Genomic DNA, 21,375 nt, shown 5'->3' with positions numbered 1-21,375 from the left:
AGAATCCTAAAGCCTATATCTTAATTTGTGAAATCAGAGTTTAAACAGACCGTACTTTAAACAAGGAGTATGTGTTTATGCATTTGTAACAGATATACAGCATAGACATCACTCTGTTTATTGTATTTCTTACTAACATTGTGCATTTATGGCAGATGTTATTAACAGGACAACTTCCTGAAATTATCAACATCTTAAAACATCCCATCGATCATATATAACAATAATAGACTTTCACTCAGCTGTCTTTCATGTATTATACTGAAGAAGTCGCCTATTAATTAATAATATGCATAATATTTATTTGTTTAAGGTTTATTTTATATTTACTTTTTCAAAAACTACTATCTTACCTACAAAAGTATTTTCTTAGATTTGAATTTTTCACAAGCTGGAAGTATTGCTAATTTTCATTCATTGATTTATTGAAGTGCACAAAGTATCATTAGTCCTAAACTTAGCTCAAACCCATGTTAGACAGCACACATAGCCTGTAACTGCAATTCCAGAGGACTCAATGTTATCTGGAGACTAGGGACACTCCCATGTGTGTGCATACACACAATACACACACATACACATAATTTTAAAGTAAAAACCCTTTGAAATTAAAGACATCAAGACAGTCTAGATAGTCTTCTCCAAGATGTCCATTTCCACCATCTTGAACAATGAGGTGGATTTCCAGTGAGTTGGCAGTGTTGCATAGTTGAACGGGAGGCTTATTGAAAGGTGCCATGGTCTGGTTAGGCAACACCAAATGCGTTCGTAATCTGAAATCTAGAGTACATAAATAAAATATGTGTTGCAGGAAAAATGCCTGCTGAATGTAAACTATAATTCTTATATTCTGTTGAATTTTTACATCTATTAAATAAGCGAGACATGCCTCGTTTTTAGGTAAACACAATATGGATCATGAATTTTTCAGAGATTAAATACTACACTAAGGATCAAACCAAAGTCTAAGTACATCCAAAGACAGTGCTCTTTGCCCTTATGGTCTTTTTGGGGGGGAGAGTTGTTTTGCTTTGGGGGGGAGGGTTGTTTTGTTTTGGGGGAGTTGTTTGTTTTGTTTTTAACAACACTACTTGGATATGTAATAACAGTTCTCTGTTGGAGTCAGTTCTCACACTACCTACCCTTAAGATGCTTTCTGGAAACACCTGTCTTTTTCCAGATCACTTGTCAATTCCAATGTACATAATGATCAAAATATCAAAACAAAATTCTCTTTCATAATACACTAACATGGCGGTCATTGGGTTTCCTCTCTGAGTATGCAGCTTTGCTGAGAAAATCATTTCTATACTATCTCCATGTACTGGAGGTCAATGTCTCATCATTATTAGTAGTTAAAATGCTATTGACATAGTCCTAAATATTTTATATAAATTAATAAAAATAATATATGAAAATTTAATTCATATTGAATTTGTACACTCGTAATCATATATAGTTCTCAGGTTATGTTTTCTAAATATTTTAAACAAGGAATTGATAAACAAAAAAATTAATAACTATATGAATTATAATTTTATAAAATTGTCATCATTCCCACTTCAAAAACTCACATGAATTATTTGATAGGTGCATGTTGTTGGATTGAATCACATGCTATAAATTCAAAATTGATTCTTTTCCATTTAAAGTGTAGCACACGCCTGTAATTCCAGCATGTAGAAGACAGAGGCAGGTGGATCTCTGTGAGTTCGAAGACTGTTAATATAGAGAGTTCCAAGACAGGGCGATGATGGATAGATAAGGAGAGAACGAGAGGTTGGGGGACTGAGGGAGGGGAGGGAAGAGATGGGGGGAGAGAGACAGAGAGAGACAGAGAAAGAGAGACAGAGAAAGATAAAGAGAGACAGACAGAGACAGAGAAAGAGAGAAAGAGACAGAGAGAGAGGATTATTACACTTTTGTTTTACACACCTAAGTTCACCCTGATCATTCCATATGTCATCCGGTTCCTCTGTGAAAGAAGTTTTTGCTTTTTAGCACAATCCAATGGAAAAATCATGGTTTTAGAGAACATGGCACAATTGTAACAGCGTGATAAATCTTTGACCAGCCTGAGTTGGTGAATGCTGCTGCAGATGATTCTACAGCTTTCTTAAAATGTGGACCACAGACAAGCCAGAATAAATAGTGCCTCCTGCTTAAGTCCTTTCTGGTACCAATTAACTGAGTAACACTCAATCATTATTGAAGTGCTGTCATTGTGCAGGGCACTGCTGCGTAGAGTGCATGTGTTCGAGGAATCCTGTTTATAGTTTGTATTGCACAATTATTCTTGCTGTTTCATAAGCTGGAATGTGAACTTTACATATGAGTCTTGTTATGAATATGCAAAGCACGTGCCTTTGGAGTTTGGAACAACAGACCTTTAAACAACTTGTATGCTTTACCCCCAGCAATGCATCTATTTGGCCTCAACTGGCACTTACAGCAGACCGAAAATGACACATTCGAGAATGGAAAAGTGAATTCTGACACCATGCCAACAAACACTGTATCGTTACCTTCTGGCGACAATGGTAAGAGAAAGAATCCTGGAGCCTCTGGCTTTCTATTTTTTTCTCTAACGTCACTCTCCATAAAGTTGGCTTTAACTGTGCTTGCATTCAGCTTATATGAAAAAAGAAAAAAGGTTTGGAGGTGGCAGATATCATCTGCTCATGAATATTTTTATTAATTTACTTTAAAGTTCAACACGTTTATCACAGAGCTAATACAACTGCCTGCCTTCGGCGGCTGATGGTTTGTCTCTTCTTTACAAGCCTGTTCTGAGTTTTGTTTTCTGGAGATGACTCGAATACAGTTCAGAGTGTCGTCTTTCATGGTACCTTGGGTATATTACGTTTTCTTAATTGGCCTTGCACATGGAGTCAGGATAGCATACTAATCTTATTATAAAAGCTTTTAAATATAAACCACATTAAAGGATTGTAACTTACTAACCTTTTCCCCCAGTTGCCCTTCCTCCAAACCTTTTTAAAGTTTTCACTTTAAGGTAATAGAGACTTTTCAGTTGTCTCTGAATAAAAATGGAATTTATGCGGCAAGAGAATGCTGTATTTTATTTTTCCAATATAAACCCCCTCAAAATGGACACGTGCATCCATTTTGATGCACCCAAATCCATCCATGTTGGGCGTAGTTTCAGGTTGTTTATGGGTGCACAGGTACACACCTCAGCAGGGATCTCCCCTGCTGCTTTGAAGAACATGCTGGTAAGTTCTTTCTCAAAGCAAAGTCCCAGATATCATTGTCTTCTGACATGCAATGAATTCTTTGCTTTAAGGGATTTCCTCTGCTCTTCTTCCTCTGCTCCCTCCCTGGGGTGTTTGAGCTATGCTTTCCCACCAGCGATTTGCATCTTGCACGCCTCAAATCTTTGCAAGGAGAGAACAAAGCCAGCACCTCTTTTGATGCTCTCCCTTACTGGTGGGCTGAAGATTCGAGCATGTTCTCAGTTGTTTACCTTTCATCATTTACTTGAGGAATACTACTCTCTGACAGTGGTTCTCAACCTGTGGGTCTGTGACCCCTTTGTGGGTCAAGAGACCCTTTCACAGGGGCCTCCTAAGCTTGTCTGCATAGCAGTATTTACATTACAATTCATATAATAGCAAAATTACAGGTATGAAGTAGCAACGAAGATAACTTTATGGTTAGGGGTCACCACAACATGGGGAACTGTGTTAGGGGATCACAGCATTAACAAGGTTGAGAACCATTGCTGTGTCTACAGTACCTCTCTTCCACCTTAAAAAGACCAAGGAATTTTAGACCTTAAAATTTTCACAATACTAGTAAATACTCCCCCATATAGAACCTTCCATACAAAGAACTATAATCTGGTATCTGCCATGTCACCACAGAGCATCACTGCAGAGTGGGATAATGTCAAAGAAGAAATATTTCTTAACTGAAACTGCAAGTAGCACGTTTCATAGAAGTAATGCTTTAATTAGCATGATGGCTATGGCACCAAGTGTAAACAGATCAGGAAACTACACAGGAATTAAGATCTATTTGCTTGCATTGACTGAAATTGAGGCTATCTTTTTAAGTGGATGATCAGCACAAAGTTAGTCAAATAGGTCTTATTAGTTACACCAGGGATTATTTTTACAAATAGCAAATCATAACTCTAAAGAAATCCATGTTTATTCTGGACATTTTGTTTATTGATAGCATCCAAACCTGTTGTCATTAAAAGGAAAACATTGTCGCTAATTAGCAACACTGAACTCAAAATGCGGGACACTGAGAAAGTACAAAGATGCTCACTCCAGGCTGAGGTGTGGCTGCCGACATTCTTTTCTAGGGAATACTAGCTCACATCAGCATCTCTCAGTGCACATAGGCACATGTTCAAATCCGGGCTCCTCCACCTATTTACTTTGGTACATTGGGCAAAGCGACTCTTCGTTCAGATTTGCACGGGAATTTCAAAGAAACTATCTGAGATCCTCTCAGCTCCAGAACGTTCAAAGCACACCATAGGAATACAGTTTCTATATACTGTAGCTCCCTGAGAGATCTCTGAATACAGTTAGTAAGCCTATTGACTGTAATAGCAGAGAGAAATACATGTTCACCAAACCTGCACACCCAAGAACATGGGCATTATCTATAAATGTAATTCCTAAATTCATCTTTGTCTTTCCATCGAGAAATACGCTCCAGTACTTTCTATTCTGCTTCATTATATCTCCCCCGATAAATGCTAATAAGAAAATAACGTCATAGTTTATTGGGAACTAAGGTTTCAGAAACTACTCCTCTCAACTGACAGATTGTTAATATGTACCACTGCAGTAACTGTGTACATGTTTGTGCACAGTAACTTTTCCATCCTTGTATAAAGAAATCTTTCCCAAAGTAGATGGCCCCAGACCTCCCTTTCCTGACTTACCTGTGAGCTCCAGAGAAGTGACCCTCCAGCTTGGCCACAGAACCATGGAATTTATGGAAATTTCAGGTCGAGGGTAGGAGAAGCTATGTCTTAGCACACGTGACCTACACAATTCACTTGTCTACTTTACTATTTCCCAGATAAAGCCCCAAATGCCCATTATTGTAAAGATGTAATTCTGTCTGTTTTTCAAGTAGAGACTCTTGGTATTTAGTTCTTCAGTGGGCTGGGAAGAGACTATTCGCATGAAAGGAGGAACCTATAATCTACTTCTTGTAATGAAAAGAAAGAAGGAAGAGAGGGAGGGAGGGAGGGAGGGAGGAGGAAGGGAGGGAGGGCAGAAACACAGAGAAAAAGGAAAGGAAAGGAAAGGAAAGGAAAGGAAAGGAAAGGAAAGGAAAGGAAAGGAAAGGAAAGGAAAGGAAAGGAAAGGAAAGGAAAGGAAAGGAAAGGGAAAGGAAAAAGGACCTGTATGGTAAATTTGCAATGTCCATGACCCATCACCCACCACCTTAGACCTGTGAACTGTCCAGACAAAGCAGATCATAATCTCTTTGAAACTTCTCTGAGACCACAACCTTAGAAAATACTTAAAATCTGGCACAGAATTCAGTAGGAGAATTAGCTGTGCTAACGACAATAAGAAAATTACTTCCCAGTTTTGATATGCAATACTCTTACCTCTGTGGTTCCCCTCGCTTGTATCTCCTGAGGCCACGTCAGGAAACTGTCACTGTGCTAATGGCTCTGTAACCTTCCTGCTTGCCCTCAGTCCTGCACAGAAGCTCCTCGGAGGTGGTGACATCTAAAAGGGGAATCCGTGTGGCACCGTTGTCCATTATTCACAATTCCTAATGCTTTTCCTTGGCCAAGAACGGTAGGGACGATATAGCAGAAGTGTGGGTTCTCTTGAAACACTAATAGGAATGGACAAAGAGGATAATCAAGCAAGATTAGAGTTTGGATCTCAAATGGCTTCCTTCTAGAAACTAAAATTACTCCCCGGACCAACAGACTCATTTAGTTTAATGTACTGGAAAGAATTGCACAGGACTACCCTCGGATGCGAGCTCCTTCACATGCTTACTTTATAACCAGTTAGTTAACCTTCCAAGCCTTGATTTCTTCACACGTAAAGAGGGACTAATAACACTTACTTCTTGGCTTGCCAACCTGAGCAGCCTGGCTCCCCGCACTGTATCTTCCTGGCGGTGTTCTAGCCTCTGTATTTCCCAACGGTGATTTCAGATCGCCCTATTCCACCCCAAACCCCACCTTGCAATCTATTAAACAGAAAAACAGAAACTTTCAGAGGGCATGTTCTTGGTTTCATATAAGCAAATCTCTATTCATACGTATATTAGTTACATTTTTCATTGTTGGAACCAAATACCAATCAGAGGCAACTTAAAGAAGGGGGGTGTTGTCTCACAGTTTGACAGGACAGTCCATCATGGTGGGAAACGTGTAGTGTGGGCAGCCGGGGCAGCTGATTGCATCACATCCTTAGGAAGCAGAGAGAAATTAATGCTTGGCTCACTTTCTCCTTTTTTATTCAACCCAGGACTTCAACCCATGGTATGGCATTCCCCATATTTAATGGAATTAGTCTCACTTCAGCTAACCCAGTCTAGAAACTCCATTGCAGACAGGCTCAGAGATCTGCCTCCTAGGTGATTCTAGACCCTGGTAATTTGATAGTCATTGTAAACCACCAGACCACATGTTTGTGAATCTCTCCTCCCACTCTTTCCCAACATTCAAGGGGTTTGTTCTTTAACATTCTTGATTCTACTTTGTATCTTTAAAATCTCTCCATTAAGGGGATGGACAGGTGGTGTAGGAATTCAGAGCCTGTATTGCTCATTCAGAAGTCCCGAGTTCCATTCTAGCACCCACATCGGGCAGCTCACAACCAGTTGTAACTCTAGCTCCAGGGGATGTGACGCCTCTGACCTCTGAGGGCAACTGAATTTACGCACACATATGCACACCCAGACTCACATACGTATGTGTAATTTGAAAGTAATTAACAAAAGTAATTTTTTTTTTATTTTCCCCAGTATGCTGATATGGTCCAGCAGGCATAGAAACATTCCATTTCATGAAAAGTAAAAACCCTTGGCTTCTTCCTTCTCCTCCATCTCCAGCCTACCATTCTCCTCTTAACTTAGACTCTCTAAACCCACGCCTTACCTTTCATATGCGTGTATGACAGTCTCTTTTCTGCACTGTTCCTTTGACATGGTTGGCCTCTGTCACCACCACCCACCACAACTCATGATTAGCAGGTCATCCAGTTGCTGCCAATTGCCCCAGTGAACATCCGTCCCTTTTTTTCATCCTTGAGCTCTCCCCTTATTTTTAAAAAATCTTACTTGAAACACTCACCGCCATAGCCTGTGTAACGCCACAATGACCAGTGGTCTTTGATCCACTCTTAGCAGCAACATCTGTTTATCTAGAACATCCCCTTTCACCTGGTCGCTAAGTGTGGCAATTTCTCAGGACCCTGGTCTGCCACAATATAATTACACTTGGTCTTGTGGGTTCTTATCCTTACCTACCTTCTGTGTAACTTTGACTCCGTCAGTAAGTGCAACCTACGCTGTCTGCCTTAGCTCCAGACATCAACTATATAAAACCGAACGGTACTTCTCTGGAACGTTTTCCACCCGAGTGTTTTCTCAGCCCCGCAAATTCCAAGTTTAAAAAACCGAGCACATCAACTACACTGCCTGTCTAGTACTGCGTAGGAAACCATCTCAACATTCACCAGTTTAGACAAGGCATTTTTTTTTCATCCCTTGCAATTCTGTCGGTTGCCTAGGCTGTTCGTATATTTTTGGCTAGGCCTTCTCATGCAATTGCCTCCAGATGTCCGAGGCTGCCTGAAGGCTCCATTAAGCTGGAAGCCCAAGACTGCTCACTCAACTGGCTAGCAGCTGATGTCAGGTATTTACATGTGCTCAGCTCTGCTGTGGCTGTGGAATGGAGCATCTGAACACAGCCCTCCCATGTGGTTTAGGTTTCTCAGAATGCAGTAGCTGCTTCTAAGGAAGAATATCCCAAGAGGACTCATTCCCATTGACCCACACAGAAGCTCAGGGCTTCTTCTGACTTAGCAGCAGACATTCTCTCCCCGTCAGGAAGTCAAGTGACCTGACTAAGTGGCAGGTGCTAGCCCAGGATATATGAGACCCTGGTTCAGTCCTCACCACCAAAAAAAGCATTTCAACTGATGTCATCCTGACTTCACAATAAGGGAGTTAAGTTTCCCTTTGTTTTAAGGCAACTCTGAACTTTGTTTTAGACCTAAACTTCTTTAAGATAAGCAAAAATTAAACTTTCCTCTCTCTTTTTTGATGTGAAGAAACTTAGATTTTTTTAAATTTGGTTTCTTTTTCTTAACAGTGCTTTTTAATATATTTTAATTAAACTATAATTACATTGTTTTCTTCTCTTCCCTTTCCTCCCTCCAACCCTTCCCATGTCCCTTCCCTCCAGTCCCTCTCATCTTTCCCCCTGCTTCCTCTCAAATTGATGGCCTCTTTTTCTTTGATTATTATTGTTACATATATGTATATGTACAGATTACATATGTATGTATGTATTGTGTATGTATATCCTGATAAGTCCATTTTGTTTGTGTATATGATTTCAGGACTGACCACTTTGTATGAGATAAGCAGTTAGAAGTCTCTACCCTGGAAGAAGCTAATTCTTTCCCTCTCTCTACGATTAAGAGTCACCCAAAGTTCTTTGTCTAGGGGTACGACCCCTCAACATTTCTCCCCTTTCATGTTAGTATGTCTGTTGATATAGCTGCTGTTCCTTGATGTTTGTGGAGCCATTTTTCACAAGACACAGACACCTGGAGGTCCCCTGGCACTCACACCCCCTCTTCTGAGATGTTTCCTGAGAATTAGGTACAGAAGTTGTATTGAAGATGTCCCTGTAGGAGCTGGGCCCCACCACAGTCCAATTGCATTGTGTACAACTGCTGTTTTCCTGTATAATACATATAAATGTATGAATAGACATATACTATACTATATACATATATGTATGTATTAAATGAAGTCCTACCACTCAGACTGACAGTACCCCAAAACAGCCATAGACTATCTAACAAACCTCTAGTATCAAGAATGAGTAACCTCCATTTGAGTTTTTTGATCAGTGTGATCCAAGTGATTACTGAAAAAAATACAGGCTATTGCTATCACCCTTGGTTTGAAGGTAATTCCTTATTATTGAAGTCCCTGAATGCTTAGGACAACTGTCTCTGGTTATTTGAGCTGTAGTTAACCTAAAAGCCTCCATCTGCTGATCCGGTTTCCACTCTACCAGAAAGAACTATGCAAGCTGCCAAAGGAAAGCAATGATCTTGTCCAGCCATGATGCCTATGAACCACAACACTGACCAGCATGGCAAGATGTTCTAAAGGTCCAGTAGTATCTGTCATACCATGGCAGCAAGCAACAGTTGTCTTCATTGGACTTACAGCCCACTCAAAAGGAGGGAAGCATGCCTGCCAATAGAAACCTAGCCAGCTAGAACCTTCCTGCCACTTTGCTAAATCAGCATAATTACTCACCTGTACTCTGTCCTATCCCAGCCCTCATCAAGGGAGCTTCTCTTTCCAGTGGATGGAGGCATTGCAGAAGGCTTACCTTCTTGATTATGTAAACAGGGTGTCTTAGGGTTTCTATTCCTGCATGGTTCTCTATGGCTGCTATCTCTCTCCTCTCTCCTCCTCCTCCTCCTCCTCTTCCTTCTCCTCTTCCTCTCCTCGCTCCTCCCACATTAGCTCCTCCTCGACCACCATGCTTATCACAAGTAATGTAGCAGCAGCAGAAAGCCATCCTTCTCCAAACGCACCTGTAGATACTTAAAAGTTTCTCTGCAGTCTGGCTACTCACCAGACTCTTACTGCACCATTGATACAGCGGAGAAATAAAGTCTATGCTTTCTGCAGCCAAACCCACCCAGGCTCCTATGAAACGTTCGATGATTAATATCTGTATTACATAGGACAATTTCTCCTTTCATTATGTCTACATCTTCCTGTCAACTAGAAGTAACTCATGAAATGTTTCTGATAAAAATAGTTTTGAGTAGTACTATAAATGATGTGTAATATGCAGTGCGTTGTTGAAAAATATAAACACGTTTACTATTACTGTGCCTTCTTTGTTGAAACGTAAGGCAAAGATTGTTACTCTGCTGCTATAGGCTCACAAGCAATTAGCATAGTCATTGGCCCAGCGTAGCTCTTTTCCCTAGTGACTGGCCAAACTGCTCTACAAGTGGTATATGTTGAATGAAAAAATGAAAATAGTATGTAAAGTATTTAAAGAGCCAGGACAGTATTTTATCTAAAGTATATGCAATGCAAATATCAGTGAGGTAAAGTAATTGAGACGTGTTCTGCGACTTGCTGGCCTTTGAGCAAATCGCCTAGTTTGCCTTCTCATTTCTTTATAGAGTGCTCGTTTGCTTTAAATCTGATAGATAATGTTGTAAGAAGCTAATCTGTGACCCATGTCACGAATCATTGGTTTACATTATTTTCTTTAATCCAATTACATATTTGTAATTTTCAGCAAAATTCTTTTAAAGCATGGATTCTGAAATTGATATCAATCTTATCTTCTTAAACTGTAATAGAAATTCCTTAATTATTTATATTTTTGGCTACTTAGAGGGTCGGATTTATGAAAAGAATCTTATTCTTATATTTCCTTTAAATGCATAGTGCTTGTTTATTTTGGATTTATTTTTTGAACATCTATCATATGGTATGTACTAATCAAGGTACTGAGATAAATAACAGTTTGAGGGAGAGGGGAGACACCTAAGACTGTCACAAATACTTGTTCCCACCCCCCCCCCCCCCCGGATTGTTCGGCAAGACAGAAGTCAAGCAAGGAATCATGCTGAATTAGAAAATCGTGTTATGGAAAAGAGGTGACCCATGGCGAGACTCCACTTTTTATCAGAATCTATGTTCGAGTCAATGAGATGAACACTGAAATTTTGTGTAAGCAAATCTAAGATAATCCAGGACTAAGTGAAAAGCCATAAACGCTGGTTAGTGAGTTACCCTCCATCAGAATATCTGACATAGACACAGTTGGGGTGGGAGATCCATGTAGCTTCTGCTTGTAGGGTTCGTCATTGGACTTCTGCTTTCTCCATTGGCTCCTTTGAGCCCATCCTGTCTCCCCACTTTGAGGGTTCATCTTCCGTACATTAATTGTCTCTGGAAATATCCTCATCAGGATGCCAGGAGTGTCTCTCACAGGAGGCTCTAACCCCGAGCAGCTTGGCAATGATAAATCACCACAGTCGTTGTACGCATGGCAGGCAGCTCCTCCAATAAGCAAACAAGCAAACACAAGCCTCTCCTCTTGTGTGAATAGGAACCCGAAGCCTGTATGTGTAAATACACGTGTGTGTGGTTCTCCTGTTTAAATGACAGATGCAATTAATATTTTTCCTTGTGTATGAGACAGCTTCAGAGAGCAGGAGTTTCCGGCAGGTTCCTGACTGCCTGTGCATTGACCAGATGAGACTAACAGGGCTACAGTCGCATTGAGCTTTAGTCAATATCATTTATAGTATTAGTGTTGTTGTGATGTGTAATATTCCTGAATTACAAGCTGTGTTGATTTTCTTTATTGAAGTAGTTAAAAAACAGTTCTATTTTATTCTGTATGGCTGGGAATGTGATACTGTGTATCCATATGTTAAGTCATGTCACAGGGTTCTGTATATATATAGGCATGCTGTCTCAGAGGTCGTCAAAGTTTAGATATTTATGGACCTCACGTTAGGACATGGAATTGAACTGTGGGCTACTGACTGTATATAAATGCCTACCTTTCATTCTGTCACTTTAATTATTAGTGCCTCTGTGGGACCTAGAACAGGTAGTATTATTATTTGCCCTCCTTAGTTGTAGTTAGACTTTGACATTTGAATTTTTCTTTTCCACCTTTTTTTTTTTTTTACTTTAATGACTATAGTCAAGTTTTCTCACATCTTTTATCGAAGGCAGATTTGTGATGTGTGTGAGGAAATGTTTACTGTTTCATAACTTTGAATGATTTTTCAATATCATAAGATACTTTTCAATGGTATACCAAACTCCATAATTACCAACATGGTTTTAAATACTTGGATTCATCCTGGTTGGTAAACTTATCTTTGGGATGTTCTTCAGATAACAAAGTACTCTTTAAAGACTTTTTTAAAATATACCACTCTGGTGATGTTTTCATGGAGGCTGGGAAACTATATGTCAAGAAATAATAACTTTAAGGGCTGGAGAGATGGCTCCGTGGTTAAGAGTACTGGCTGCTCTTCTAGAAGTCCTGAGTTCAATTCCCAGCAACCACATGGTGGCTCACAACCATCTGTAATGGGATCTGATGCCCTCTTCTAGTGTGTCTGGAGAGAGCAATGGTGAATAAATAAAGTTTAAAAAAAAAAAGAAAGAAAGAATACCTTTGTGTACATGGTCTATTTCAGTTTTCCCACACTGACAACTATAGTTTAAGACATTAAGACTGCTGATAAAAGAACTCACACTTCGCAGGTAAAAAGACAGCCAGTAACTCCCTTATTCAGGCACAACTGAACATACTGAGAGATTCTTCAAGATGGTGCCCTGTTGTGTTTGAACACTTGGGACACCTCAGTCTCACTGTGGAGGCTCTCATTGGTTTGATTTGTAACCCCTGAGGTTTGGGTCTGTGTAACTCCCAGGTACTCTGTTCCCTGGCCGGGCATGTCCTCTATTTTGTTTTTTTCCTCTTAGAAACAACCCTGTATTGCCTGTGCAGACAACCTTGTATTTCCTGTGCACACAACCTCGTGTTTCCTATGATGATTCCCAAGCTCATGCTCTAGGGGTTGATTCATGATCTTAGAGAGGGGCACAAGAGAGCCCTAAGACTGACCTTCCTTTTATATCCTCTGAAGCCAGAGTCCTCTGGAATTCAGAATGAGAGAAAAGAGTTCTGTGTCCACAATTTTCTCTTCAGAAACCCAAGAGCCTCAGAGGAGGACTCTGTGTAAGTATTTACAAGTTTATCAGATAGTGCCCGTCATTTGCTGACTTCCCGGATGTTTACAGTTTTAAAAGAACATTTGAAAAAACACTACCAGAAGTATTAACGTACTTGACATGGACAAATTAAAGAGGTTCCATGACTTGAAAAGCAAACGGGTTTACAAAGGCCCTTTATAAACGTGAAGCTCATCCTGTTAGTCAAAGCAGCGATCTGCATGGCCACTTTTATGCAAAAATATCAGTAATGTTCTTCCAGCTCGACACTACTGATTTTTATCAAGAGAATTTTGCTACCTTTTCCTGTTAAAAAGACATATCTTATAGTTTTAATAAAAATAAATAAATAACAAAATAACCTGGCGCCAATAGACGGTGGTAACAGGTTCTTAGAGACAAGATTCTTGTTTCATAGAAGAATCCAAAAAGATAAAAGACCTTCCAATTGTGTTGTACTTATAACTCCTTTAAAAAAAAAAAAAAAAAAACTATACACATTTTGCTTACATTTAATTTCTGAAGATCATGTGATGGTTTCTGTTTTAAATCCTTTTCTCTTGGATGAGTTTGTAGTTAGAGATATTACTTGAACACATTCAGCCAAATATGACCTAGTTATTTTATACATATGCTAACTGTTTGGGTGATTAACATAAAAAGGAATGGTTATCAGAATTAATGGAGTTAAATGACAGGAGTGTTTGCGTAGCTTACATATTCATATTTGACCAGCAAAGAATAAAGCAAAATTCTGAATTGATTCCATTACTCATTTTCTTTCTTCTAGAAATGTAAACACTTGATCTTGCTACAAAATCAAGGGATGAGAGTGGGGGGAGGGAGCCTTGTAGCGTGCAGCTGTCTGACTCTTTTGGAGTTGTTTAATTGCTGCTGCTGCTGCTGCTGCTGCTGCTGCTGCTGCTGCTGCTGCTGCTGCTGCTGGGTGGCAACAATCATGTTATGATTTGCTTACCGGAAGTGCATGAAGGCCCCAAATAATGGAACTTCTATCACATTTGACTTAGTCTCACTGAAAGCAAATGAGCAGCACCCTTCCTGGTAAAAGATTTGTTACAGAGGTTTTAGAATCAATTCCTTTCTAACACTGCATACCACCCCAGCAAAGGCTTTACCAGGGCTCAGCAAAACAGTCTTAATTGCATCTGCACTTCTTTTGCTGGACCACATTTGCTTAATCTGGTAGTGAGAAAGTGAACTGTTGTTCATTTTAATTCACCTTTGCTATTATAATAGTTTTGAATGCTCTTATCTCATTATGTGCTTTAAACCTATCCGTTTCATTAGCTCATTTAAGTCGTGGAGAATATCTACTCTGTAATTTAACTGACAGAGCTAGTATTCGTTAAAATCAAATTTACTCTCTGTCAGAAAAAGGAAAAAAAAAAACTGATGTGTTTTCCAGTTCAAATAGTTAAATCTGGATTTTGTCATAGCCTCTACGTTCTGAATTCCTGCTCTGTATGGAGATAGAACTTTATCATAAGCTTAACAATTGGAACAAATAAAACATTGCTTGTGTTTTACATTTATTGCCTTTTCTGTGTGTCAGTCTGAAGCCAAAAAGCATTCTTGGACAGTGACTGAGAATTAGCGCCCTCCTTGTTGGTATAGCTAATGTCAGAAAGTGCCAGTAGCCCTTAGCACTCTATTGCAAATCTCCCTTTACCCTTGACTGAGGAACCTAGAAACAAGAGCCAGCAAGACTTCCCTTGGGTTTATTGTGTCTTAAGCAAAGATGAAACAAAACACCTGAAGTTTGCCTTTGTTCAACATAGAGAAGCTATAATATATATATCACATGTAACAGAGTGCACAAGGTGTTAGGGGTGTGAGACAGACTGTGTAGGAGATCATACACAGGAAGGCTGTTGAACTTCTAGAAGTCAGTTCTCTAACAGTGACCTCTTTCCTTGCTGATTAGTCTGGATGACGTTCTCCTGGCAGAGCAGTAAACACAGAAGTCCGAGGCTGCCAAGGTGTGAGAACTTCTCCCCTTTGCAAGTAGTTGTGCAAAGGACACAGCAGAGTCCTCTGCTCACCTACTCATAGTCAGTCCTCTGTCTTCGAGGAGCAAGAAGCTGATCTCAGAGTTCAGTCCCCAGGACTGTCCCTCCCAATTCCGATGACAGTCACAAACCCAAGGTTGTCTGTCTATACATCTGTCCAGTCATCCATACGTTAGGGTTCCTATGTACCCTCCCTGGTTTGACTCATTTGCCAGCCTGACTTTGCAGGACTCAGGAAAACACATTTACTAGCCTGTCATAAAGGCCATCACAGGACACAACGGAGGGATTCATAGGTCATGGGGAGGGAACAGACACAGTCACTCCTTTGAGTCTCTGGATGTTCAGCTGTCCTGAAGCTCTTCAAACCCTTCATTTTGAGTTATTATAAAGGTCTCATAACACAGACACGACCAGTTAAGCCACGGCCATGTGTGATTAACTCATGGTGGATATAAGTTGAGACTGGAAAGTGAACTCTAAGCCTAAGTTAGTGCAGCGCCGTCCTTGAAGCCACCTATGGGCTTCACTCAACCCCAGTAGCATACAACGACACTGTCACTTCAGAGATTCTAAGGGTCTTAAGAATTGTGTCCCAGGAAATTAGGAAAAATACCAAAATGCATTTCATAGTGGCCTGGGGTCATGACTGTCGTTACTGGAAGACCCCAGGTCTAAAAGATTTCAAAGAGAGCACTTGGCTCGAAGTTTCTCCATCATCATGACATGGCTGGCTGTTCTCATGCTGGATACTGAATCCTCATCACATCCGCTGCTGCTCAGTGAAGCACATTTGGCCAACCTTTGGGGGTTTTTTGTTTTGTTTCAGTTTTGGTTCTGTTTATAAAGAAGAGGCCCTCTTCCTGAAAAGAAGACATCTGTTTCAGGAACTGTAGACCTAACTGAGTTCGTTGGTACACTACCTTGGGTGACAGTGGCCTATCATTATTTTGGTGAATAGGATTTAACCCCTTAAAGTCAACAAATAGGGAAAGCAAGAAGGCAGAAATACCTACATATTAAGCTACTTGGAGACGGTAACCCCTTAAGCCCGAGAAGCCAGAACACAAAAATTGTGGTTCTCGAAGCCAGTGTACTTGGGCAAAGTGGAAGTATTCGGGGAAAACAGTTCGTGAACTAATGCCAGTTTATATTTGCCACTCATAAAATCGCCAGCATTTACTTCCATCAACATCAGACGGGCCCTATCACGACAGAACTGCCTGCATAAGCTTCCAGAGCAACAGAAGAGGTACTTGTAAGTAGCTGTAAAGTATGAGAGCAGTGCTAGGCATGTATTATCTGGACATAGGAACCCAAATGTGAGCCGTGGCCATGTTTAGTAGGGTGTGTACGTAGCAGATTTTAGTGGGGGTTTCAGGGAGGCAAGGCAGCTGCTGTCTTCAGGGTTGTAAAAGTCGCTTCAACCCAGGCTGATGCTGTGTGCCAGTTACCCCAGCTGCTCTGGAAGCTGAGGCCAGAGGACCCCCAGATCAAGGCTTGCCTAGGCTGCACAGAATGCTGGGGCAACTTACCCAAAAAGTCTCAAAAGTAACAGCAAAGTAAGACCTGGGTTACATACCTCAGTGGTAGAGCACTGAAGGGCCTACTATGTGCAAGGCCATAGGTTCATTCCCCACCATGCATGCATGCATACATATATACATACATACATATATACATACATACATACATACATACATACATACTTTATATGGAAGTCAGTCAGAATGTAAACTTATTAGCAATTTATGACAAATCGCAGCCAAGAATGATATATGGCTTTTTCTCAAAAACTGTCCTTTACTTATAAAACTTATTATTCAAAACAAAAATAGCTAGAACACACCTTTAATCCCAGCACTCAGGACACAAAGGCAGGCAGATCTCTGTGAGTTCTAGACACTCAAGATACACAATGAGATTTTTGTCTTCAAAAGGAAATTGATAGGATATAGCCTTATACCCTATACTTGTCAGCTCTGTGCATTCCCTGCGCTTGAATGAGTTAGAGCATCTTGCATGAAATAGGTGGATAGATTTAAATAGTAACTTAAAACAGTGTTTTTTGGTTTAACTGAGAGCATCTATTTCTAGGGATGATATGAAAGACATAGTTTAGAAACTAGGGGCGTGATGTCATCATTTACCTTGGGCACACACTATCTCCCAGGGCTTTAGCTTTAGGTCTCAAAGCATCAACCTCTCAGGGTTGGTTAGAAGTTCGGTACAAACAACACAGGCCAAGCTACCTGTCCTAGGTGTTCAGAAAGACTAACCCCACTGTCCCCCAGCGCCTAAACGCTGAGCCAGTGCTAATTCACTATGCAAGGAATGGGTGCCGAGCAGAAGCTCCTTACAGGAGGAACGCTGTCAAGTGTCTAAAAGTGTCATTGAGTAAAGCAACTTACCTGTCAAAATAAGAAGCAGAACGCTTTGAGAGCAGAGACAATCTTGCCCTTATTTCGTTTAAGCGTGTACTCTAATTTTGCTTTGTTGGGTGTGTTGTGTTATTAGATAACGTCACATGAATGGAGCACAGCTTAAGATCTCTATGTGTCCATATACGAAAAGTCCTTATAGTATTTTATTATACCAAACTGGTTTGAGAAAAACAGGCCTTTAGGCTTCAGGGTTATGAGCTGCAATGATCTCCGACACTAAGAAGTGACTATTTGGAATTATGAATAATAGCGTTTTATCAGCCGTTCCTGTATCACCCTCTCTGCATCAGACCTGGGCTGTTATGGCCATTTCCCCATCTCCACCTCCATCTCCAGGCTTCCTGTACTCTGCACTTTAATGTTCCTCAAACAGTGACCTCATTTCACCTCTTGCTTGCTCAGACCTCCATTTGCAGGTCTCCATTTAGTTATAACCATCCTTGGAAGCTTATGGTGTATGTGTCTCTATAGGATCCAGTTGTCCAGGTAAAAGCCAACCCTGACATTTACTAGAGACACATTCTCCCTCAAACCTCAGATTTACCCATATAAGTGAATCGGTTGTGAATCACTCCACACCCTCTCTGCCGTCAGCTGGTGTCTACCATACTCATCTCTGACTATGGGGAGTTCTTCCTAGTAACCTTGGATTCTGTTTCTCCGATCCAGAGAAACAGGGAGAAGGACAGGGGAAGGTGGTGATCAGAGAGGGAGAGACGGAGTGGGGGAGGGAAAAAATGTAAGAACATCTCCACTTTGTAGTGCCATTTATATAATTAGACCATTATGTAATTCTTCAAGCCTTCGCATTTTTTAAACTGGCATAGAAATAGCATACTTAATGGTAAATAGATGCATCCTCAAGAAAAGTCTAATAATGCTTGGTGATCGAAAATCAGAAACCCCAGCCGTACAGGTATAAATGGCACATTCTCTACCGTAGATGTAGATACTGTCGGCCCCTTCCAACCTTACTTCCCATTCCTCTCCCAGGATCAGAGAGTGCATTCCTTCGTACAAGGGCCATGGAGTTTGACATTAGTCTAGACCTCATGGTAATTCAGTGGTCATGTAGCCTCCCTCAGTTTCCAGACGGTTCCTCAGCCACTGACATGGCCATGATTCAAACCCAGGTTGTTAAATTCCAGGGCTTCTCTTCCACGTGCACCTGGACACATTCCCCGCTCCATATCTGTTTTTAAATCGGGCTACTTATCCTAACTCACATATCTTGTTGTATTGGTCAGGGTTCTCTAAACCAATAGGATGGACATATGTTAAAAGGTCATATGGACCGACTCACACAAAATACTCTGGCTGGTCCAGCAGTCACTGTCTTCACACTGGAAGGGCTGAGAACCCAGCAGCTGCTCAGCTCATGAATTTAGGTACCTCAGCTGTTCCAGTCTTGCACTGAAAAGCTGGAGAGCCACTGGTCTTCAGTCTATATTAGAAGCCCAAAGGAGCTGGGTTCTGACATTGGGGAAGGAATATTACAGCAGAAGTGGTGGCAGCAGAGCAGATGAACTTGCTGGTAAGAGAGCAAGCAAACAGGGCAAAGCTGTGTTGTTGTTGTTGTTGTTGTTGTTGTTGTTGTTGTTGTTAAATCCAGGGAGCCACAAGGAAGATGTCACCCACATTTAGAGTGGGTCCCCCACTTTGGTTAACATAATCATGGAAATTCTTCACAGGTGTGCCTCACAGCTTGCCTTTTAGCTGGCTGCAGAACCACCCAAGTTGTCAACCAAGACTAGCCTTCACACTTAACCTACCTGTCCTTCAAAGTCCAGTAGGATGGCCTTCCCCTGACCCAGTTGTGAAGCTTTAGGCTGTCACCTAGCTCGTCAGTTTGCACAGATTGTCTCCTCTTGGTGAAGACTAAATTGTGTACGCTGTGTAGTAAATAGTTCCTGAGCTACTGCTCTTCGGTTCCTCTGCTTTATTATGATGTCAATGTTCTGCCCCTAGCAGACGCTTAATAAAATGAAAGCGATTTTAAATTAACAGCACTTCACAGATAGAAGGCTCTCTCCTCTCTTTAGGATAAGATATAATTCTCCGATTTGAGATTAAATCTTAAAATTTTTTGAATTAACAAGTTCTCTGGGGGGCTATTTCCAGTTTAATGGGAAAAAAAAAAAAAGAGGAAAAAGATTGGTTAAGTCAACTTTGTTATCACGTTAAAGGGCCTGGGTTTGATGGAGGATAATTTGCCTTCTGTCTCTTCAGCATCTGTGGACGTTCTCTTTTGCTTTCCCTTGCAATAAAATGTAACAACCCCTCCTGTTTCCTGGAGAGTAGCTAAGAAAGGACCAAGGGCCAAGGGGAACACTGCCCCCCAAAAACAACCTTGGATCTGTTTTCTAGAACCAGGTCACAGTGTTAGGAGACGGCAGGGATTTGGGGTGTTGCAGATTTGTTTCCCCTGAGGACTGAAGGTCTTTGGGGAGGGGTGTGGCTAATGCTCATGGTGGGTCAAGAAACCAGAAGTCCCACCCTTCTTTCCTTTTCCTTTTTTTTTTTTTTTTTTTTTTTTGATTGACCTATGGTTTTTTTCCTTCCCACCCCCCCTCCCCATGTATGACTTGAAGAGGACTGCATGAGTTGGTAGCATTGATTGGTTGGTTAAAGATTGGCTTGGAAATCTCTAGAATCCATTCTGCCTTAATTCACACTCATCAGTATTAACGGTATGATTAGAGTAACCAATAAGCATCAGACTGAATCTCTCCCAAGAAATAGCAAGGCATATAATTTATAAGGCACTTATGTTTCAAATACATAAAAAAAAAAAAAATGCTATCAGTATGGAAGCAGCTTCAGTGATCAGCGTACTTTGGGGGAAGTCAGAAAATTTGACTTCCATGCCTTAAAGAATGTTAGGTGGGGATTATTGTAACAACACTTTGCAGGAAAAAAAAAAAAGTTCTTAAACAGAAGACAATCGAGAGGGAGTATTTGTCTCTCTTGCAGAAGAAGAATTCCTGAACAATGAGGGAAGTAACTCTCTGAAAAGAAGCCCTGTTATTTTAATCTTTTCTTCTTCATCGCCGGGTCTCTCACATTCAGGAAAATTAGGTGGATTTACCCATGAAAATAACACCATAGATTCCGGAGAACTTGATATTGGCCGGAGAGCAATTCAAGAGGTTCCCCCCGGGATCTTCTGGAGATCGCAGCTCTTTATCGATCAGCCACAGTTTCTTAAGTTCAACATCTCTCTTCAGAAGGATGCATTGATCGGAGTGTACGGCCGGAAGGGCTTACCGCCTTCCCATACTCAGGTGAGCGCAGGCATTGCCATCAATAAAATACGGGCTCCTACCTTTGCATTTCCAAATATTACTCTGTCTCTGAAACTCAGCTGTTGGGGGAAGCCATGACACCTACATGGGTATTTTAAATGCAGTAGAAGTTTGTGTGTAGCTTGGGCTTGTTTGAGACATCTGAATCACTCGTAGGAATAAGGGCTTGGCTTATGTGGCCAGTGATGGGTTGAAATAACTACAAATGTCAGAGGAACTTAATGAGGGTAGAGCATCAGCATCAGGGTATCTAGCACACAGTACAACCTCCAAGATTCTGTTGTAATTTCAGACGGTTTTATATACCCTTCATACCCAAGATGAGTACTTAAGATCATCTTAAATCTATTGATTTGGTTAAAGCGGTTCTTGAGATTTATGACAGATTTATTTTTAGTAAGGAAAACATCGAAATACAAGCCTAATAAGCGTGATAGTTAACCACAGTTCCCCCTTTGAAAACAAGGAAGAGTGACGTGAATAGTTAGAATGCTTGTAGACAACCAACCATGATGGCATCTGTGTGTTCCTCAGACTACTGGATCCGTAGCATTACGAGTCAGTTCTTTGTATGAAAACACTCCCACTGTA

The 21,375-nt window shown here is 40.8% G+C and overlaps 1 protein-coding gene across 13 annotated transcripts in view; it reads left to right on the top strand.

The window, feature by feature from the left end:
- Tenm3 (teneurin transmembrane protein 3) overlaps positions 1-21,375 on the top strand; it is a 604,001-nt gene that overhangs the window by 461,308 nt on the left and 121,318 nt on the right. For all 13 annotated transcript variants that reach the window (XM_076914147.1, XM_076914146.1, XM_076914145.1 and 10 more), the window contains 2 exons: positions 2,418-2,540; positions 20,549-20,763. In XM_076914147.1, the coding sequence (XP_076770262.1) occupies positions 2,418-2,540; positions 20,549-20,763 (338 nt within the window). The remainder of the gene's footprint in view (positions 1-2,417; positions 2,541-20,548; positions 20,764-21,375) is intronic.

The sequence above is a fragment of the Arvicanthis niloticus genome, chromosome 16, assembly GCF_011762505.2.
Source record: "Arvicanthis niloticus isolate mArvNil1 chromosome 16, mArvNil1.pat.X, whole genome shotgun sequence".
Lineage (NCBI taxonomy): Eukaryota > Metazoa > Chordata > Mammalia > Rodentia > Muridae > Arvicanthis > Arvicanthis niloticus.
This window is presented reverse-complemented; position numbering and strand designations above follow the sequence as displayed.